Source organism: Melopsittacus undulatus, chromosome 1 (genome assembly GCF_012275295.1).
Source record: "Melopsittacus undulatus isolate bMelUnd1 chromosome 1, bMelUnd1.mat.Z, whole genome shotgun sequence".
In the NCBI taxonomy this organism is placed as follows: domain Eukaryota; kingdom Metazoa; phylum Chordata; class Aves; order Psittaciformes; family Psittaculidae; genus Melopsittacus; species Melopsittacus undulatus.
In genome coordinates, this window is record NC_047527.1 from 22953889 (window position 1) to 22977023 (window position 23135).

The window sequence follows — 23135 nt, forward strand, 5'->3', positions numbered from 1 at the left end:
AGATGTTCAACACTGTCTTTGTGTTAGACATCTTGGTTCAACACATATTCACAGTCATTTGGATTGGAAAAGATGATGCTTTAGTTCTCTGTTGGATCAGGGATCTCACTATAGCATTACTTAACTAAGCCTGGCTTGTGGTGGACTTTACAATACCATAGATTTGCATAGCTCAGAAAGATCTCAAAAGGGACCCACAAGCGTTTTCTCATTCTTTTCACACCTCACCCCACTGCAGTAACTTGTCACTGCAGCTCACGAGACACACTCATTTCTGCACATATTGCCATCACGTCATTGGGCATATCCAGGATGACACTTGCATACAAATGACTCTTCCATGTCAACCCATTCATGTTCCTGGTCATGTTAACCTAAAGCACAGAACTTTACTTCTGTGGAGAGAAAAACAGTGAGCAATTCAAGCCAGCCATGAGGGTTTCTGAAGTAAAATGGCTTAGAAAAACTCACTTTTCTTAAACAGTACTGGATTCTGTTCTTTCGACACCTGTTAAAGCTGATAGTTAAGGATCTGAGAGTGGATTCCAAATACTTGCCTATGCAAGATTTCACTTTGATTCCCGTAGACCTGCTCCTGTAGTCATCAGAAGCCATGTATCATGGTGAAGGAGGAATGCTTGGTGGTAGCCACCAGTGATGCATTCTCCCTGATTTATAAAGAAGGCATATTTGCAAATGTTCTGCTTCATTTTACTAACTTATCTAACATGAGCCTTGTTATAACAAGACTTGGAATAGGAGCACAATCCTGGAAATGTCACTAAGGTTAAGAATTCTGAAATGGGACTTACAATTTGCCTGTAGTTTGCAGCTACATCCTTGGCAATGAATATTTTACACAACGCTCTTCTTTTTTTCCTATACTTAGCAAGGCATATCCAGTCTATGGGAACTTGAATGCATCAAAATAGCATATAGATAATAAAAACCAGAATAGCATGGACTGCTGTAAAAACAGCACTGTGTAGACAAAGATGCTTCATGAGAATGAGTCTTTAAGACTGAAAGAAAATACAATCCCAAACCCAGATAATTTTTATAAGCATCTAAAATATAATTATATTGCTCCAGGCAAGATTCTTATTCATGAAATATCAGCAACACATTTCTCCCCTCCAAGCACTGAGTCACCAGATCAGGCTAGTTCATTTTACCGAACATACTCTCCTTACACTTTAACATTATATTGAAAATCTACTGTGATTCCAGGCCCCCACACAAGAAGAGCTGTAACACAGAAGACTTTTAAAAGTAAATAGTATGTGTGATTGGTTTAGAACCCTTACATTGCTGAGGCTGTTTTTATAATTGTATTAGGCAACTGTGGGGTTTCATGTGTGACATTAAGTTGATTATAATAGCTACATTACCTACCCAGCACTTTCTCAAGTTAACAAAATACAAATTAACGAAATACATCTGTCCTTGGGGAAGCCAATGGGGCAAAGCAAGGTAAATTATTATTATTTTCTTTTTCCAGCTGTTTATGTCACTACCAGACAAGGTCAGAAAATTTCAAATAAGTAATGAACTTACTGGCTTTGAGCCACTCGTGTTTTACTCCTCAGGTTTCCATAAATCTCTTCAGAAAACATCTAATATACAATCTAGTCTACAAAACAGCAACAGTATATTTTGCCAGCATGACTGGCTCAATTAAAATTCAAGTTTATAAAGAAACAGTTGTTTGAACTTTGATTATAGAGAAAACCTTCATCCCTTCAGAGGGGAAACCATTTACAGCAGGTTTGAGAAATAAAAGCAGATGAACTTTATGATGTCCAAAGAATTACTCACTTTTGCATGTTTTTTCATCTGGATTAAGTCTAAACCCTTCTTGGCATCGACAAAAATAGGAACTGTCTGTATTAACACATTCCTGCTCACAGCCATGGTCCTGAAGAGCGCAATAGTCTGGTCCTAAATGAGGAAAAAACTGTCAGTGAGGAGCACCATTCCTCAGAAATAATTTAGGTAAAATATCCAGTTACTATGTTTTATTCTCTTTAGCCTTTTCTTTTTTTCTTTTTCTTTCCTAGGCACCATTCTGACTTTTTGCCATTTTGTTTCAAACTATGAAAATAAAATCTTTCTTTTTTACAAAGAGTTGCTGTACTCGGGTATACCTGATATGTGTACTACACGTACTACACTCAGTAGAGGAATTTGAATCTTAAATATTCCTTAACATTTTGTAGCTAAGTCCTATACATTGCCTTATCAAAATTGCTTCTTTATTTTACCCAGAGCAAGTTAGATCCTATAGGTACTAAATGCACAAACATGCTTTTGAATGTTGTTCATAAGACCAAAACAGGACGACTAGGTCATCGGGAGCATTGATGTTTTAAGAGCTCTGGGTGGCTACACAATCCTTTCATTTAAAATGCTCATGAAAGAGAAGATTAACAAAGTCTAGAAACAGCTACAACTTGCATATAAAAGACACTGAAAAGGAAAGTAATCGTGCAGTAAGCACTGTGGCATTTACCACATAGTGTTTACTACTATTTATGAAGTCAAAAAACCTGACATTCATTTAGATGCAGTGTCTGGCCATCACTTAGTTTTATATCAGTGGAGTTAAAAGAATGGTCTTAACCCCCAGCACTGCTAAAAATAGATAAATAAATAACAAATCAAGCAAGTCCCATTTTTAAAGACATCCAGGCACTTTTGAACACCTCATTACACAATCTGAAAACTGACATTCAGTGCTAATTATTATTCCCACAGGTATTTGGCATTGTGAGGCAGGAACTATTCTTTCTTTGTATATGTGGCAGGCTAATGCAACTGAGCCTTTATGTATGATGAAAGCCCTTAGCAATAATAAACCACCTGTATTTTCAGGACAAACAAAATGGAATGTGACTTCCTAAGAGAACATGAGAGGGGTATTTTACCATTTATGAACTCTACATATTATATTTATAGAACATTTTCTTTAGCAAACCTTTTTATGAAGCATATGTACATAGACACGTACATAACAGGGATCTTATCTGTTTAATAAAACCCCAATAAATTAGAAAATATGGCTTGTTCAAGAGTATACTGGAGAGACAGAAACCATAAAGCCACGTGGAATATAGCTGTATGCCTTCTGGACCTTCTAAGTGCTGTGTTGCAGTTACCTGCTCAAATTCCTGCTAACTCAAGTGTGCAGGAGACACTTTTCCTGGGTAACTGATTCTGAAGACGACCACAGGGAGCTGAAAAACATGTATTATTATCTTTGTTGGAAACTTGAGGCTATTATGCTGGGAACACTAAAAACACATTTCACAGGGCGTCATTAAGACAGTCCATTAAGTATGCTAACAGAAGGCCTCTCCACAAGCTACAGGTGATGTGAACCTGCCCACAACTCAAACAGGAGCCTTCCCTAAAGAACAGTTGAGGCTCAGCACCCCTAAGTAAAAGCAGAAGCTTACATCTGTCCTCCTCAGGGGAGCAGCAAGAGTGGCAAAAGACCTTTTAATAGTTAATGTAGTAGCTAGGAATGATCTCTTCCTGTCTCACTGATAATCTGAATCTGCTGCTGTCTTCCAGCTACACACAGAGTACTCTGCTGTTTGGAGGGTTGCTCTCATGAACCTTGCTCCTTATATTTTATTGTAAGAAGTTTGGAGTAATTCCCAGGGAAAACATCTGTCAGATATGCATGACCATACTGATAACACTGACATTTTCCAGATTTTCTTTGTAGCCATAAGCATGAAAGCTTACTTTCTATTTAAGAAAAGAAAGCCAGGATGCTGAGATAATCTTGAGCTGGCACTCCAGACCCAGGACTGCTTGTTGATGCAGAGATGTGATCTGGCATGGGTGTGAGTCTTGGCTAATTGGCAATCATCCCTGAGATTCAATATGTAAGCCAAACATAAGAAATTTATGTTAAAGGTTTTAAATTTACAAACATTTTAAATCCAGTGGTCTGAAGTCTGTTTCTTCATGCTGTTTATGCTGACTCAGAGGCAGCGTGATTCATAACATATGGAAGCTAGAGGACACTTTTGCTCTGAAGAGTTCTCATGCTGTCTTGACTTTCACAGAATTAAGATCTACACAGTTTCTTCATTCATCCTTTATGTTATTAGCAAGGCACAGATGATATAAAGTGTAAGGAAAACGAGCTTACTAAGTTTTATGTATGCTTGGATTCAGGACATGCATCTTGAAAGAGAATGATTTGACATTTCTCCCTGACTGCTCCTTCAAATCAACCTCTACGGCCTCCCATGTCCAGTCACTTTGATTTTTCCCTAATTGCAACCTGATGCAATTTTTAATTTTTTTAACTTTAAAATAATTTAAAGCATTTACGGAAAAAACAAAACAAAACAAAAAACACCAAACACAAATCAGAATTCAGTTAACATAGCACAGATGCATAGAGCTGTGAAAAGCCTGTCTGTGGCCTCTGCCCTTTGGCTTGGGACCTGTATTTAATGTCAGTCTCACACCCTTTGGTGCTTGCCTGGGCTATGTTATAGGTATGCCTGTGCCTAGCCTTCCATTTTGCTGATCCTGATATGCTGACTGATTAACTTGACTTTTTGAATTGACCTGAGACCTCTCTTGATACTATGGACTTGTCTGGTGATCACCAAACTGTTGGCTGAGCCTGTTTACTGTCACAAGCCCTGTTTTGTTCCTCTTCTTTGGATACTGTGGGATCAAAGGCCTTGTCAGAGAGATTAGTGGCCCTGCTTGTCTTGTAGCCATCTTTAGTTCCCAGACTGCACTCCCTTGCAGAGCAGTGTACTTTTGTGTTTTATGTTAAAGATCTCCTCCATTCCAAAGAGATCCAATATGAAAACACAGATGTGCCTGCTGAGAGTTTCTGGTCAAGATCAGATTGGAAATGGCAATGGGAATGTGGTGGTGGAGTCTGTTACCCCACCTGACCAAAAGGTGGCTACAAACAGATAGCAGAAGGCTCCAACTTGTAGGCTTTTGTTTTTTTGCCCAGTGACTTCTGGGCAGGTTCACAGTGGCAAGGAAGGCCATGGTCAAGCTGAGAAGTCAGTCTGCAGGTCAGGTTCTGGATCAACAAGGGGTATTGCCAGGCCAGCTGGAGACTGCACTTGACATACCTAGTCCAGTTCTGGAATAATCCTTTCCCTTCCTACCCCAGTTAAAAGGATTAAACTGAAAAGGGCTTAACAGAGACCCGCTGCTGGGACACAGTGCATCTGACTTATACAGAGAACTTGAGGAATCTGGTCTTAATAAGCTTGCTGAAAAGGAAGATATCTAATTGCAGCCTACAGTTACTTCTCATAGGTCATTTCAAAGGTGTTGGAACTAAAACCATCTTGCTAGTGCCAGGTAATGTAACAGGGAACAGTGGTCACCACTTGTGGCTTGGGTGATTACCACTGGACACAAGGAAAATGTTTTTGATTAGAGGGATAGTACAGCATTGGAGCAGATTGCCCACAGATGTTTTGGACACTCCACTGGAGATTTGTGAGACTCAACTAGAAAAAACTATAGCTGACTTGATCTACAGTTTGTGGCGGTTCCACTTTGAAGAGGAAGCTGGAATAAATGACTTTCAGAGATCATGTCCGTATTTCCAACATAAAAACAGTAGCACATGGTCAGACTGAGTTTATATAGCCCAATGTGCTACCTCAAGCAATAGATACCTAAGAGGATAAAAACAAGACAAGCATAAAATAATACTTTCACTGCTACTTTCTCAGCTTCCATCATTCTGTGGATCACCAATTTAAAAAGGTTACAGTAATTCATACAGCTAGACCATAAGCTAAAAACCACTCAAGACATATAAAATGTTTATGTAATTTTAAGGTCTTTGCTTAGGTCAAACTTGGGGAGAAAACACTGCTTAAGATCCACATACTTAGTTTGAATGAGTTAACAAAAATTTGTGCTTGGGGAGTGGAAAGCACTTATACTATAATAAGATTTCCAGAACACATGGATGTGGAAGTATATGTGGAAGTATAAGAGAATTTCCAGCCCTTAGCTGACAGGTGCTTGACAAATGAGTTACTTCATACAATCTATAAGCACCATGAACCAGTACAAACTGTACTCTGGCCTTGGGGAAGTGTGTGTCTCTTTCCCGTGACTGTAAGGTCAGATCTACAACACGGATTACATGCTTTTTTTCTAAATGCTAAAATTAAATGAAATAGATACCACGCATAATACACAGAACAGTTTCTGGTTTAACATAGTCTCTCATGATAAACACTGAAATGCCCGCAAGGCTGTTAATGGCACAGAAATGCAGTTCTATATTGATGTATTTTTTTGAGAAATAACGTGTGAATGTATTTTTCAATGATACAGCATAAATTCACCACTGGCATCAGCAGTTCCACTCACCTAAACTAATGGAGTTTGTCTGCTTACAGACACAATAGTGACATTTCTCTAACAAGGCCTGTATTTATGAAGAAAGGTAACCAGGTTTAAACCACAACAGAAGGTATATTAAGGTTTTTGCTTCACATTCCTGAAAGTGAGTTATGACATTAAACATTGTGGAGGTTTTAGTTTGTGTTGCCAATTACAGGAAGCCTTGGCAAGAGTACTTTCTGGTCTGTCAGTCCCCTCCACTTTATATCCACTCCTAATTCTGGTAATTTTTGAGCATGTTAGTGTGGTATCAATCAAATTCGACAAACAACAAGCAAGCAAAGTCATGAAGTTATTATAACCTGGCGGAAACATGGAAGCTTGGTAGAAGATACTAAGGTTGCCAGAACTTTAGCTCACTATCAAAAAACTCACTGTTGAGAAAAATCCATGGGAAAATAGGCTGCAATGTTTATGTTCTCTGATTGTGTTTCTGTGAATCTGTTCTCTGATTGCTCTATTTAATTTCAGCTTGTATTACAAACCAAGCTGATTATAAATTCTCTTGTACAGACTTGTTTACCTTGTTAGGGAGATGACATTCTAACTGAACAGTCTGGATAATCAAAAAGACTACGCAGGAAAAACTTTTGGGTTTTCATTGTTGAAAATGAGCCTGTTTTCATGTTAAAAGCTTCCTCCTCATAGGAAGGACCCCTATCCTTAGCCTTCCCCCCCAAAAAAAAACAACCCCCTCCAAACAACTTGCAATGCTTTCAAGACCTTTGGTTTCCAGGGCACACCATTTTCTATACCTGATGTATTATCCACTTTTCCCAGGATCAATGGGAGTGTTACAGCTGAGAAGCCAGAAGTAGTATGAACTGTTCACAATTAAACTTTATCACAACTTACTTCTGCAAGTTCTTTTGTCTGGATTTAAAATGAACCCTGGGTGACATCTACAGTAATACGAGTCCTCAGTGTTAACGCATTCATGTTGGCAACCTTGATTATCCAAAGCACAGTAATCTACAACTGAAAAAGAAGAAGACCAACAGGTACAATTAGGAAAACAAAATTAGAACTATTATGCATAGATATTGTGGTATATATTACACACAGTATATATATAAAAAAAAATGAAAACCTGGTATAATTTGTCTTGAAGAGCCTTTCTGAAAAAAAAATAGTGCACTTTCAATATCAATTGGCAAATCAGATTTTATATGAGTCCTGGATCATTTCTCCTACCTGTTGAACATTTATCAACTCTCAGATTATCAGGAGCCTTTTCAACATGTTTTCTCAGATCTGGAAACTCAGTAACTTTGAAAGCCAGTAACTTTGTCCAGATGTTCACACTGTAGGCCAGGGCATAGCAAAGTTTAATTTATTTAGTTTTGCCTTCTGTCTCTCCAGTCCCAGTCGTAGAATTATTCTACTTTCCCTCAGTTCCCTCTGTATTACTTTTCAAGAGCTGTTCCCATAGCCTAAGTATATAGCAGGCCCATGGCAATATTTTCTACAACGACTGTCACAGTACACTTATTCTGCCTAATATGTTCTAGATTCATCCTGTACAAAGCAGCTGCAGCTATGAAGCCTGAGAGCTTCTGGCTGGTATTCAACACTGATATTTTGCTTATATAATGTTTTTTGTATTAGAGAAGTAAAATATCATAGCTAGTCTGGTCCCTTATTTCATAAATCTGGTAATTTATTGCACAAACCTCTATTTACAAGATAGATTGCCAAAGGGTAGTAAGGTAATGCCTTTGAGTTTACTCAGAAAAGCCCATTAAAAAGTGCTAGGAAAAAAAAAAAACCCAGAAGATTTAACTTCTCTTTGCAGGTTAAGCTGTTTTGTCACAAGGAAAGCCTGAGAAGAAATTAGATTAGTCACAAAGCAGGTGTTCTGTCCCCAGAGAGCTGCCAGTCCCACATTAGGCAAGTTTACCTGGCTCTCTGTAGAAAACAGTAATGTGCTCAGCTTCACACAGACATTTAATGAGACAGGTTCCCTTCTCTGCCAACTGAGTAATTTTTTCATTACTTTATACTGCTGAGCCTCCTGAATTAAGAGGCAGTAATTTGTTTTAATGAAATCAGTTCCTTCTTCAGTAGCCCTGCCTTTGCAAACCATGAGTGTACTCAGGTGTGCTAAGATATTTGGTCAAGGTCATCTAGTCAGGAAAGCAGATAATCCATTTAGCTACTTTGAAAGACCTCCTTTTAACCCTTCAGAATATTTGTGTTGAATCAAGTCAAATTAGAGCTGTTATAGGCTACTGTGTGAGACCATTTTACTAGCAAGTGCCTTCCTGTTTCCAGGCTGAATAGCTTAATATAAAAACATATTTATTGAATATGTATTTCAAGGATATAATGTGTCATACAATTACTCAGTTTTCCTCTTAAATTAATTCTGACCACATGCACATTTACCAGTGTTTTAAAAGACACATTAAGAAATAAGTAGGCCAAAGAATATATGATTTTTTCTATCTTGCATCATAGCTGGGAAGCAGCTCATACGGATTGCTACATAAAGTCACCTCCTCCTCTGCATTTAAACTCAAACAAAATGCATTTCTACCACAATACCTGCAACTGCCTGACAATGATTATAAAGTTTAGTCTAGACAGTAATAAACTGAAATGGAATGGAATGGGATGGTATAGGGTAAGATAGGATAGAACAGCTGGAACATCCAGTAGAATGATCGTTTAGTAAAATTGCCTGACAATTCAGGGCTGATCAAGTGTTAAAGCATGTCATTAAAGGCATTGTCCAAATGCCTCTTAAATACTGACAGTCTTGGGGTATCAACCATGTCTCTAGGAAGCCTGATCCAGTGTTTGACCACATTGTTTGTAAAGAAATGCTTCCTAATATCCAGTCTAAACCTCCCCTGGCTCAGCTTTGAACCATTCCCATGTGTCCTACCACTGGACACCACAGAGAAGAGCTCAGCACCTCCCTCTTCACTTCCCTTCCTCAGGAAACTGTGGACAGCAATGAGGTCGGTTCTCAGCCTCCGTTTCCCCAAAACTATGCAAGCCCAAAGTCGACAGCTGCTCTGTCAAGCCTTTCCACCAGCTTTGTTGTTTGAGATAGGTCTTAGAATGCTTTATAATCAGCGTCTGAGCAACTATGTACCTAAGCACTCTCAGATTACAGTCTCTGGAGGAGGAACTGTGCCTTCTTATGGCTACACAACTGCTAATGTGCTGTGGACAGAAAGAGAAAAAAAACCAAGCCCAACAACAAAATAGGTAAGTAATTTTTCCAGGCTTTTTTTTCCCATTTATAATATTTAGGGGGCCACAAAAGTAGATCTGTTGGCCCGTAAGAATAATGAGCATATCCATTTAAATAATGCTTTTCCAGTAACACAATTAAGGAGTGAGAACATTAGCTTGACAATTGCTTTTGGAGCTAAGTATTCCCTCTTTCAGTAATTTTTGTATACAAATTGCCCTACTTTCAGGCAGGGTTAGCCTTGCAGACTGGCACTATTAATTGACCTAAAAATTCATTTCACTTTTATGTTCATGTTTCATTTCTGTGGTACTTGCTTAGAAGGGAAACTTGTCAACAGCATTCCAGTCAGCAAGTAGGTAAGTTGTCCATGGAGTTAAAACTTCCTGAAAAGACTGAGAAAAATTATAAATCTATATTTCTTATATTGAAGTACTGTAATCCTTTAGTTGGTATGCACAAAATATACACAGTTTGTATAAGAGCAAAGCAGAATAATATTTTCCTAATTGATTTTAAGTTTTATTGTTTTCGTATTTCTGTACTGAGTCATGAGACATACAGTAGAATGTGAACATGTAGAGTGTAGAGAGTGTAGAGAACACTGTTTTTAATGTTAGTTCATGCCTATTTCAATAAGAAACTTTTCTAAAGGATGGATTAATGACCTTTTTAGTAAGCAAGCATTTAATTCAGTTGTCATCTCCCCATGTTTCTTCCACCCTATTTTTCTTTAATGATGAGAGCCATCTTTTACTTCCAGTTACCAGTTTTGCATTCTAGGTGCTTGCATTGTGCTCTCTGAACTGTGGACAGCATGGGTCACCTTTCTCTTACATTGCTGTTTTACTCCTGTGATATTTATATAGGTTATTCAGGCTTAGAAGAACAAAGTAAGTTAAGGGTAGAAGAAAAGGGTAGAAAGAAAAGATGACAGAATAAGTAAAGGCATAAGGAAGGTGAAAAAGGATGTGGAGGAAGAGTAGAGCAGAGTTATGGAGGACTTTTAAGGACCTAGAAAACAGCCAAAAAAAAAATCTAGTGGTGCCAGGACTGCAGAGAGGTGCCAACAACCTGTCCGGAGAGGAGATCCAAAGCCCAACAGCTGCAGTAATATGGAGATAGTCTAGCACCAGTTCAAAGAAGGAGGACAGCATGTCCAGCAACACCAAGAAGGTGGTGAGACAGTGTCCAGCAGCATGATGGAGAAAGAATGGCTTATTAGCACCAAACCTTAACTGGCAGGATTTTGTTCACATGGAAGGAGGGCAGTTAAAATAAAAAGCTGTTTAAAAAGGCAAACAAGTCTGCCAGCCATACTTATCACTGAGCAGACAGTTTCAAACACTGTTTAGCTTACAAATATTTTCCCAAAGTCTAGCATGGGATGAAAAGCTTACAAGAAGGTTAATGGACTTGTCAAAAAGATTATACCAAAAGTATTTACTGTGTTTAAATGGGGAAGAAGTGTGAGATACTTATATAGTAATAAAGAAGGAAGTAAGTTTTGTGTTAAACAATTATTATAATGTATTTCCACACTCACTATTTTGAAGCTGATGTTTGCTTCTTTACTGCCGATAGCAAAAATGAAAGGCACATAGTGGATGGGTTCTTAAGAGGGGCTAAACTTCGCTTAAAGTCATCTTCCCAAAAAGAGTTTGAAATCTCTCCTGGCATTGACCACAAAACCAAAGAGGAATTGGCAAGAAATTGTCTACTTCCAAGTTTTTTCATGTATAATTTCTGTCTGAAAAGGAGTTACTGAGTTTGTCTGGCTTTGTTCAGTTTTTAATGGCCACGTATATCATGCCAGTACATTGCTGGCCACCTACACGGATCTAGAATAAAACATCTGGTGTGTTATTTCAAAACACCAATGTTACTTTCTATGTGAAATTAGTTGAAACCATTTTCCCAAGCCACCATTCATTATCAGTAAAGGCCTACAAACATGCCAATATACATTCATCCTTATCTACCACTCACAGAGTAGAGAGCTTCCCATCAACATCAATGTCTGTGGCTAAACTGGATATTGATTTTTATTGAATTTCCTTTTGGTTTGTGTCAAGAGATAAATGTGAATTGCTAAACTCATACTCACCAATACAATTCTTTCCATCTGCATCAAGCTCATAGCCTTCATAACACTGACAGACGTAAGACCCAGGTGTGTTCACACAAATCTGTTCACAGGCGTGTTTCTCCACAGCACAAAGGTCCTGAGCTACAAAACATAATTGCATGAGTATGAAATTCTTTGACTTTTTATAACATACATGCAGACTATAAATCAAAGCTAAATTTCAGGAAGCTATGAACAGCTCTTCAGATATGAGCTCATTTTAACACACAACATGCCAATGTTCTGTCACACAGTGAAAGTCTTCTGCCAGCAGGAACAATCACTCCAAGCTGAGGAGCTCACTCCTTCAGCTGAAGGCACAACTATTGATGGATCAGTGGTGCTTAGCAGAGTTGCTTGACTGTATGTTTCTCTAAAAGTCTGAAGGGCATTCTTTCTTTTTGGGAAAAAAAATAATTGTGTTTGTGTCTTTTTTTTTTAAAATTCTATTTTTGCATAACCCTCCTAGAGAAATGATGACAAGGCTGGAAAGGAAAGGAAATGACAACACCAAAAAACTTGGGGGTATTTCATTTCTTTTATAATTTTTCAATTTTCTGTAAAATACCATAGCAAGTTACCCCTCCCAAGCAAAAGATTTCATTAGAAAAATTACTATGACAAATGAGGTCAGTTCAGCATCTGGCCAAATGAAGCACATTGGGCTTTCATTTCAGTAGACTAAAGCTTTCTGGGAACTCTGAGTTTCCCCAGTGAAATCTTTGGAAAGCAGAGTACTTTGTGTTACTCAGGATCAGGACTGCTCAACACATAGTGGTCTTTTACAGTTACAAAAAGGCTTTTGGAACATGTTTAGGAAACTAGCCAAGCAAATGTGAATTTTCTTTTATAGCTGTCTGCTTCGTATCAAGCGGCATGATGAACTGCATAAACAGTCGCTTAACTCTCTTGTTCCAGTATAAACACCCACAAATAGATAACTTTTCAGCTTGTTTCAGCTCCATTTCCTCTTTTGTACTGTTTTGTGTATTAATGTAAGATTTGAACATCTCTAGAGAAGAATGGAAGAAATTAAGTTAAACAAATATGGTGTAATGAGTAAAGAATAGCCATTATCTGACACAACCACTCTTCTCTATAAGTTACACCAGAGTATGTGAAAGATGCATCCTTTGCATAGATGCAAAACATCTTCATGAAATAAATGTAATAATGTTTCAACAAATCACAGGTATGGCAGGTTTTCTTTCTTTAATGCATGGAAATACTTTTTTAGAAACAATGATATAATGAAATGTACCAAGGAACTGAACTATCATCTGTTCAAAAAAGAAATGTACCTTTTTCCAACCTAAAACTAAGTTGTCAGTTCTTTGCTGATTGAAGCCATTTGGTTAAGCATTTTTAAGAACTGAATACTAATATGGTGTACCCTCACAAGGTTAAAAAAAAGTGAATAGAAGACTGAAAACAGAGTACAACTTTACAGAATCACAGAATCCCACGGGTTGGAAGGGACCTCGAAAGGTCATCTAGACCACCCCCCCTGCAAGAGCAGGGAAACCTACAGTACTTCACACAGGAATATTCCTTTCATGTTTTCTGCACTGTTTAATTTAGAAAGTGTTAAAATATATACATAAAGAAACTATTTGATCATAAAAGATCTACAAAGACATCCACGCCTTAGATAAATACATCCCGTTTAATCAGCAGCCAGTGAGGGTAACTAGAATGGCCACAGACTGTGGTGATTTTGCTCACCGTGCTTCTCCTTACATCCAGAAATAAGCTGATCAGTTTGTCCAGGCTTGGTCCCCTTTCTTCATGAATTCCATTACTTCTCTGGGAAGCTTATAGACACAAAGCTGTGACCTTGTCCAAACTGCTATTGCGTCACCTCCCTCTTTCACCAACGATATGCACCATCCTAACACATTTAAGGCCAGTTTGATGGCTCTCAATATTAGATTTCCAGTGCTAATTGCTAAAATTGTTTCATAGTTTGGTAATGTAGAAAGAAGTCCATTAGAAGTAGGTAAAAAACACGCTGAATGACTCATTTCCTTTTCATATTTAGCAAACTACACTCTAGAATCATCTGACTGGTGATCAAAGCAAGTACACAGTCAAGCAAATCATGTGTGACAGGTAAGTGGGGAAAAATAATATTAGATGGAGTCATAGCTAAAAAAAAAGTAAAGCAACGCAGCAATGGGCTTTGAAAAGTGGTAGAGGAACCAGACTGAGGGCTACTGTGTACTTGTGCTATTGTGCCACCAGGAGGAAAACTACATACAATTCCAGAACTCTCTTTGAAATTAACCTGTAATTTGAAGCAGGTCAGTACCCAAAAGCTGAACGACTGGCTGATAAAAAGTATGGAAATGTAACACAACAAGAAAGGTGACACAAAAAAGAAGGAATTATTCGTACTTGTAATTAAATTTTTTTCTAATTGACTCACAAAAAAAAATTCAACAGTCAAAACTGGTGTTAGGCATAAGGATGGGGACAATGTGTGAGATCAAATTAAAAAGAAATTCTGAATTTCAAATAATTTCTAGAAAGTCAAAAGCAAAAGAATTCCTTTTAAGAAATTCTTTAATAAACTCCATAGCATGAGGCGGGTTTATAAGAAAGATTCAAAGTTTTAAATTAGAAGCATTTTAAGAAGAACACAATGAAAAGAATAAGTTAGAGAACGTTACTGAAATGTGATTACATAGTTGGAGCCATTATTTGGGATTCTAAATACCCCCTTTCTGAAAAGCTATAGCAAATATGCGGAAGCAGAGAAAACAGGCTGTGTGAAAAATTCTTCTTGTCACTATTCTTATCTTGGCTCAGCTGCTAAACTAAATAATAATCAGGCAATATTCCAGATTGGATTGAAATGTCCTTTTGAGGGGAATAACTTTTGTGTCTTTTTGAGGGAAAAAAACCCAAAACCAAACCACAAAGAAAATGTTTAATTTGTTCCATCTAACATGAAATATTCCCTTGTAATTTACATACATGCATATGACAAATGTCTACATTTGATGAAGGATGCTGGTGAGAAGGACTAGAAAGTAAAAATTCGTAAAAGTAATGCATCCTGTAGCTTGACATCACAGGAAGTCTCCTACTGCACATGTAAGGACTTTAATCCCCAAGCTGCAGTCACCTCAGATACTGACATACTCACTGTTTCAGTGATCATTAAGCATCTGATATAGAATACAACACTAAGCAAAAGTGAGTAAGAACCTGCTAATCCCAAGATATGACTGTTTTACAGCACTCTCCTGAGATGTGGAACATGAGAGTTCAAATACAAAGACAGGATCTGAGCCTTCATCCTTCACCTTAAGTCTTAAATTATCAGTTGTGAGGGGTATGTCCTATGCTCTCACCATGACTGTCTCCTCCAATGTTTTGAAAGACGTTTTCCAAAATTTTTTTTCAGGCTAAAATCAGTTTGTCAAATTTCACTTGAATCCATGCACTCTCATGGGATAAGAAACTGCATTTTTAGCAAGTACATTTTTCCACAAGCAATTAAAAATAGTATTACATGATTTCTTAAAAATAATGGTGGATACAGATATAAATTCGGCATACCCATCAGTGTAGTCCACTGTTAATTACTAGTAAGCAAGTCAAAATGGACAAAAGAAATACTGCTACAAAGATCAGTGAAAAAAAGTTTATTATTATAAACTATAAAGTTAATTATTTAAAACTGAAAAAAAAATCAACCCTTGTAAAGAAGGAAATGAAAACATAAACAAGGCTTTTGAAACTATTCTTTGAACTGTTGCAAATCCTTATGCTCCAAACAGCAGTTAGGAAGAGCTTTTCAGAATGGCAAATACTTTCACAGATCTCTAATATGGGGTTTATTGCACCTTTCTGTACTATTTAGCACTGGCTGCTACCTAGACAAGTTACTAAAGTAGTTAGATTCACCTCATGCAAGATGATAAAACAATTCTGTCTTTGATTATTGCTTCACTGTTGAACCTACTACATCAATAGAATTCAAACTTAATTTTATCCAGTTTCAGTGTACCTCTGAAGAGCTGTTTATAAAAGTTAGCTAGATGCATTTCAGAAAGGTTTGTAAGAACTTCAGTGATCCAAAACAAGAAAAAGAACTACAATTTCACCTTTTTTAGACTCTCTTATGATCACCATTAATTATATACTGAGCTGAGTCCCTGAAAGGTATGTGATATTGCTCACTTTTTCAGATCATGAAAAAGTTAAGAAAGATAACATACTGCTGCAAGTCTTCTGGTCAGCATTCAGAATGTATCCTTGTTTACATCTGCATAGGTAGGAGCCTGGGGTGTTTATGCAGAAGTGATCACACTGATGTTCAACTATACTGCACACATGGGGCACTGAAAGAAAAAAAGTAAAATGTTATTGACTGCTAGTCTTACTTGTGGTCACAACCAAATTAAATAAAAAATATAGAAGATTTTACTGAAGCAATTCGTAAGTTTCAAACTAAGAGTTGACAGTAAAGACAAAAATGGAAGCTTAAGCCTGTAAGATTACAAAAAAAATACTTAACAAACAGCACTATATATTTATTAAAAAAAAAACCTATGAAGTTAGACATTTTCTGTCTGATTGACATTGGTGACATGTTTTTGGACATGAAATTTCATGTAAAATGGGGATATAAACAAAATAAAAATATACAGTAGAGTATCTGGAAACAATAATTACTTGCTGGTCCCAAGGAAACAATGAAACAAACCTACCACATTCAAATGTAGAAAATAAGTAGAATTTAAGTACAAACTGTTCTAGTGGACATTCAGTATCTTGAATGAAGAAAATCATCACACAGCACAATACCAAAGAAGAATAACTAGAAAACAACGACGAACCGTCAAACGACTTGCTTAATTATTAAGACTGAGAAACATACAAGCAATATATGGCGACACTGAGGTCATGCACCTCCAAGCTCCAGTAAATGGGAGCTGAGCTGAGCTACACTCTAGAGTCTAATTTTAATGTTTGCATTTTTTGTGTCAAACAGCAAGTAATAGAAAGCAATAGGTTGAGACAGCAAAAAAGAGAAAGAATATTGGGCCCATTCTGACAAATTCATTGCTGAACTATATTTCTTCAGTAGCTGGGAACTAAAAATCTTCTGGATTTTATTCTTCTCAGAGGAGCATTGCTATAATATAGGTGAATGACTTCACAGGGAACACTGCGTGGAAAATAATCTATTTTGCACGACAACAATTACAGATTGATGTGCTCCTTATTCTGCTAGGTCAACAAAGCTCAAAATTTATGGAATAGACATTTACGGTTATATTCCAGGAGCCACAACAGAAGCCTGATAAGTAACTTAACATGTGGTATGTGTGATAATTGTAGGGGTAAAAAAAAAAATGGTTTTGAGATACATACCAAGTATGTGGTCTTTGGAATAGTTAACAGAGTTATGCATACAGATACACAAACCACCATTTCTTAATCAGCTTTTTGGATCTCATGATTTTCTGCCATAACAAAACTTCTCAAGTACTTTAATTTATGTGAATACAGACCTGCTTGGACTTCTCTTTTCATCTTTCTGCCATTCTGAAAATGAAGTTTATCAGAGGATACTCCTTAAACAGACATTTCCTCCTGGCTATATGTCACCAGCTTTCAACAGCAGGTACGGCTTTTTATGACCAAAAAAACACTTTCAAATATGACAAATGAAAAATATATTCATTTCAGTAGTTTAAGCATCAGAATATCTCACCATGTACTAAGGCTATAGAGTGTAAATCTATAGAACATTACTGCAAAGTCAGTCCTCCCATAACAAAAGAACATAAGGTTGCAAAACAGAGTACTAAGAAATTAAAAGGGAAAATAGAAGCATTCAATAATAGGGATCCTAATCACTCAGTCCCTTCTGAGAATTCAGTTACCATCTGTTACCAATCTTCTGATACACTACCACAATTTTTTTCCAAAGTGTCTGTTGCACCCATTTCAAAGAATCAGTGATAACTCTGGTCATCAGTCTGTGTCATTTGTGCAACCTCATTTGTTGCAGGAGGACTCAGCAATGGACAGTAGTATTAGAAAGGCTGATCTCATAGTTGAAGACTTTGAATGTGAGCCTTGTGAATCAGATTTTAGCCCTGGCTATGTCACAGGGTGCTTACTTGATTTTGAGCAAGACAATAATATTAACATCTTCAAGCAAGCATCAACCTTCACAGATTCAGTGTGAGATTCACGTGTTCACATAGGTACACCTGTATCTGGATTTGCAAGAATGCAGAGCTCTCTCAGCTGCAATGGTGTTCCCCCAATGTAAAATGGTGATGACACCACTTTACTGGATAATATTTAATAGAGACTTTATATGCTCCTGACTGATCCATCCCCATTTCTGTTTATCTTCTTTGGGTTTTCTACTCTCATCTCACCCCTCATGCCTCTGATTTCCCAGGATACTGTTTGCTTCTCTTTTACCTTGTTGACTGGTAATTAAAAGAGGCTGCTGGTTTCCCCTTGCTTCAACTGTTGTTTCTGACACCCCTACATCTTTAGCAGTCAGACACAGCAATTTAGGGAAAATATGACTTAGCAGAGGATGGAGCACAGACACTTTATTTGGATTCTTCTGAGAATACAGCTGTTAGGCACTGGGTGATCTCTGCCACACATGGGTAAGCAGTAGTCAACTTGGTCTGCTTTTTATTTTTCCCACAGAGCTTTGCCAGTTGGCCAGAAACCTGGAATCTTCACAAGAACCACGAAGACACATTCCATGGGCATAAGGGCAATCCAGACACAAGGAAAGCTCAGGTGCCACAGTCTTTTCCCACAGCATGAAGCACAGCAGACCGCATGTCAGAAGACTTGACCCGAGTGTTGTATTCAATAGCTCTAGCAAACAAACAAGGTGTCCAGATGTTTGACGACAATGATATTGCCTCTGGGTCCACACTGGGGAGGACTTAAAACTAACCACATTTCCCAGGAGGAATGTAGGTGCTCTAGGAAGCAGAGGCTATGGCTTCTTAGATTGCTCTTTTGAAATTCAGCAAGCTGAACGCTGTTTCACAGCCCAGACTCAATAAAATATTAAGGATCCTATCTGCAATTTAGTCCTTTAACCTGAAATCCATAAAAATCTAAGAACTTAAATTCTCTGTTGCATCTGGACCTGGGTCAAGTGTGTTTTTGAATCTCACTTTCAGTTCCTGACACAGCAAATGTAGTGGAGGCATTACCTGACAGAAGGAGGCAGCAGCAATCCTTGTCACCTCCATACTCCTTCATCTGTGGGGGGGTATTTTTATTGAGGATCACATGTGTTTGGATTGAAAGTGAGTTATAAAACTCTAATACATTTACTAGACACTGCCTAGTCTGAAAAGAAAAAATGAGTAAGTGGTATTTGCACTGTATTTTTTTCTAAAATGCAATTAAAAAAATCAGTATGATGAAGTTCTGAAGCATCTGCTGTTCGTTCCATTTCAACTCTCAACCCATGTTTAGTTTACTCTTTCTTGGTTCTTAAGTGTATCTTACTATGCCAGCTAATTATACAGCAAAGAAGAAACAGGAAAAAAAAATCTATTATCTGATGAATGTCTGTGATGGAGTTTTGTGCTGATGCAGTTCAGCTGGAGCCCTGTTAGCCTGGAACAATTTTGGAAAAGACCAAGTAAGGAAAATTCTCCAGACTATCCCGACAATAAGTCTCAGTTCTTTTCTGGCAAAACCATCCCCAGAGATGAGTGAGTATTCAGTCCCACCAGGCATTCTTTTTCTGGACTCTGCTGAAAATGCCTCAGCTTAATGCCAAATCTGCATTAAGATCTTTCAGATTTGTCTCAGAAATAAATAAAAAGCTATATTAAGTGCTCAGGTTGGAATAAAATTAATTATGTATGTCATGGTATTTGTGAAAAATAATTTATCAGGAAATTACAGATGGAAGCGATTTCTGTGTTGTAAATTAATACCTATTAAAATATTTATTGTATGAATAAATGGTATCACTGTAATGCCTTTTCCTTATTTTCTATATTTAAAATGGATGGAATAGAACCACTACCATGTCTCTGTGTCTCACTTCCAGTCACTAGGCACATGCAGAGGTAATTGTTTGCATAGAATTAATATGTAAGCCTTGGAAGAGGAATCCATGCATTCCAGAGATTTATTTAAATAACCAAAAGACCATTTATCAATTTGAAGTTTTAGTACTAAGAGAGATCACATTTAAAAACAATAGATGAAACAATTTATCTAATATTCAAATAGCAGAGAGTTGTAAATTTATTGCTATTATGCAATGAACAGGAAAACCATGATACGTGTGTTTGCCTTACTGCTTATGACCACTAGGCATTAGATCACATTTTATGGCACACAACAGTAGAATTAGTTTTTCCCCATATATATGACTGCTGTCCTGAATGTTGCCTAGCTAGTAAACTCTAACAGACAAGACATCATGTAAAAAAAAAACAGCTTAGTTATAATGCATATTTTTTTCATGTTTTACTTTCATCTCTGCATTCAAAACTATAGATAAAATCCTTACCACAAAGTTTAGTCTGGAATGCAGATGTCAGTGTTTCGATCTGACTGAAATTAGCAACCAGAAACACATGCTCTTCATGTGGTTCACTGCCAATAGACTTCAGCGTGTTCATATCTACTCTTCCCACTCCAATAGCAAAAATCAAGATTCCCGAGTTGCGTGCTTTAGCAGCAATCTCTGCCACTGGATCCTGTGGTCTCCCATCCGTCACAATCATGATAATTCGAGGCACATTCTGCTTCAGAGGTCGAGCTCCTTCTGACTCTGAAAATGCAATGTTCACTGCGTACTGAATGGCTAGTCCAGTCATGGTGCCAGTTGCCAGGTGCATCATCCTCCTCACTGCTCTTTCGATATCCTGCTTCCTCCTGAATGTCTTCAGTGAAAACTCCTGTTTGACTGTGCTGCCGTACTGAATCAGGCCTACACGCGTGGCATCAGGACTGATATCCAGAAACTGCAAGATGGTTAAAATGAACTCCTTTACTTTTTCAAAGTCGTAGTGACTTACGCTGCGAGAGCTATCAATGATGAAGACCAGGTCCAGGCGTTTGTTGTTGCAAGTATTTTCTGGAAGGCAAAATGCAAACAAAAATACAAGAATTCAAAATGCAAGTCAGTTTCAGTTGACCTGATACTTCAAGCATGCTGTCTCACTGACCACAAGTGCTTGGAAAATAGAGGAAAAACAGGAGATGCCAGTACTAAAGCTACTTAGGCAATACAAATTTCTCCTCTAGTAAACAGCAAAAGCTGCCTGTTATATGATCAGTATATGTTACTTTTTTTTTTTTGTGAGATCAGTCCCCAGAATAGCCAATGGCAGTGGAATGGGTAGATATTTGTGCTGTACCTTGTTATGTCATTTTGCTTGAGATACACCACACAGAATGGAAACCCCCTCTGAATTACATAGTTACAACTTGAGTGGGATGCACTGTGATGCTTTTTGTGGTAGTGCCTGAGAACTTAGAATCTAACACTCTGATGAGTCAGGGTGGTACCAATCCTCTGTAACACACAGGAAAAATAGAATATACAGAAATTCAGGTCAAAAGCGTCTGTAGATTGCAGTGACTGACGCAAGACGTGAAGGGTCTGATTTTTCAGGGAACTTGGCATTAATCAGTACTTTGCATGCTCAAAGTACAGCTCTCAATGACATCAACTGCAGCTGTGAGTGATCAGCACTTCTGTAAATCAAACCCTATGATTTCAAACACATAATTAATGGCCATCTGGGAAAAGTCTCATATATTGGACTAATGCAGCATCTCACACAGAAATTCTGTGGCTGCATCAGAGAGAAAATCCTGTTGTCTACAGCAGCATTCAACTTGGCCAAAAGACCACGCATACACTTCCTGAAATCTTCTGTTTCAGCCATCAGCAGTCTTTTTGTTTCCAAGAGCCACCGAAGCAGAAATACTATAGGGTATGTCTATATCTGACTATTGCACAGGCAGAGAATCCAAGCTACCACGCATAACAGCAGAAGTGAAGGCTGGCTGCTTTCTGGGCATACTACCAGCTTTCTGGGACCTCTGTTGCATCCTCTGGTGTCTGCTTAGCATCCTTCTTTTTTGAAAGAATGTAAGACTTATGCATGAGTTGCACAATGAGAATGGACTACGGTCTCATTCTCTGGACCATTCACAGGAAGCCAGCACATGGCAGGCTTGAGGCAAGCAAAGCGAAGTGACCTATGAGCTGTGCCACAAAAGGCAGCATGTGGCAAAAGACTGAATGGAGTTTAAAGGGCTCAGTAGGATACTGGTGATGAAAAATCAACTGAGGTTTAGCACATCAAAGACCCCTCCAGATTAGGAAATCCCTGAGCCACAAAAGCATGGCACCTGGGAGAATACCTGCAGGCAGTATTGTCTTGTTCTTAAAATTGTTCATATGCAACTACTTTTGACTGCCGTCAGAGACAGAACACTGGTTTAGACAGATCAACCAGTGCCTCTGCTCATGCTCTCAGATTTCTATGGCTGCAAACAAACCTGTGAGGTAGCTAGTTGTCTCTCTGGCTTGCAAGATAAAAGGTGACAAGATTGCTCATCAAACTGAAGTGGTGTTCTCATTTTACTAAACTGAGATAGCCCTAATCACTAATCTCCCTTTACTGCCCAACCTAATTCAATTCTCAGCTCACTCTGATCCATCTTATGCAATGAATGAGGCAAATGCTTGGTGGAAAAGTAGTATTTGTGTAATTAAAGGTCATGTCATATGGCACAAGTGGGCCAACCAAAGACTTGACAAGTCTTTACATGGGTTCACTGGTGACTGCTGCTGAACCCTAGTCATGTACATCTGCCAAGGAAAAGGGTGAGAAAGATGCCTGTTTTCACTTGCTAACTCAGAAGCCTCTTTCATAGATTACCAAGAACATTCGTGGGCATAGAATAAAAATGTTCTTTGATGACAATACAAATGACTGCCTGGATTTAGTCATGTGCAGTCTACAGTATGGCTTTATTCATTAGCGTAGGAATATACTCGGGTTGCTCATTCTTTAAAAAGCAGAGGATATTGAATGAAAGCCAAATTGAGCAGAAACAAAAAATCCAGTTCTAATGGGATACAGATATCCTGACATAACTGTTTTCCATCTCAATATTCCAGCAGAATTTTAATACAAAGAAAACACTAAGATATGATCTGTGGGAGCAGAGCAAGGGGAAAGAAAGATAATTACAGAAAAAAGTCTAAGAATATGTGTGTGTGTGTGTATGAGGGGAAAGACAGAGAAAGGTAAAATGACTGTTACTGTATTTCCCTTGAAACAAGTTGAAACTAGACCCATGGTGTTGAATCCCTTTAATATGAGT

At 37.9% G+C, this 23135-nt stretch overlaps 1 protein-coding gene across 1 annotated transcript in view; it reads right to left on the reverse strand.

Moving 5' to 3' along the window:
* MATN2 (matrilin 2) overlaps positions 1-23135 on the reverse strand; it is a 70239-nt gene that overhangs the window by 25515 nt on the left and 21589 nt on the right. Inside the window, exons 3-7 of the mRNA XM_034073975.1 lie at positions 20299-20868; positions 15986-16108; positions 11736-11858; positions 7279-7401; positions 1819-1941 (exon numbers count right to left, since the gene is read on the reverse strand). Coding sequence (XP_033929866.1) covers positions 1819-1941; positions 7279-7401; positions 11736-11858; positions 15986-16108; positions 20299-20868 — 1062 coding nt within the window. The remainder of the gene's footprint in view (positions 1-1818; positions 1942-7278; positions 7402-11735; positions 11859-15985; positions 16109-20298; positions 20869-23135) is intronic.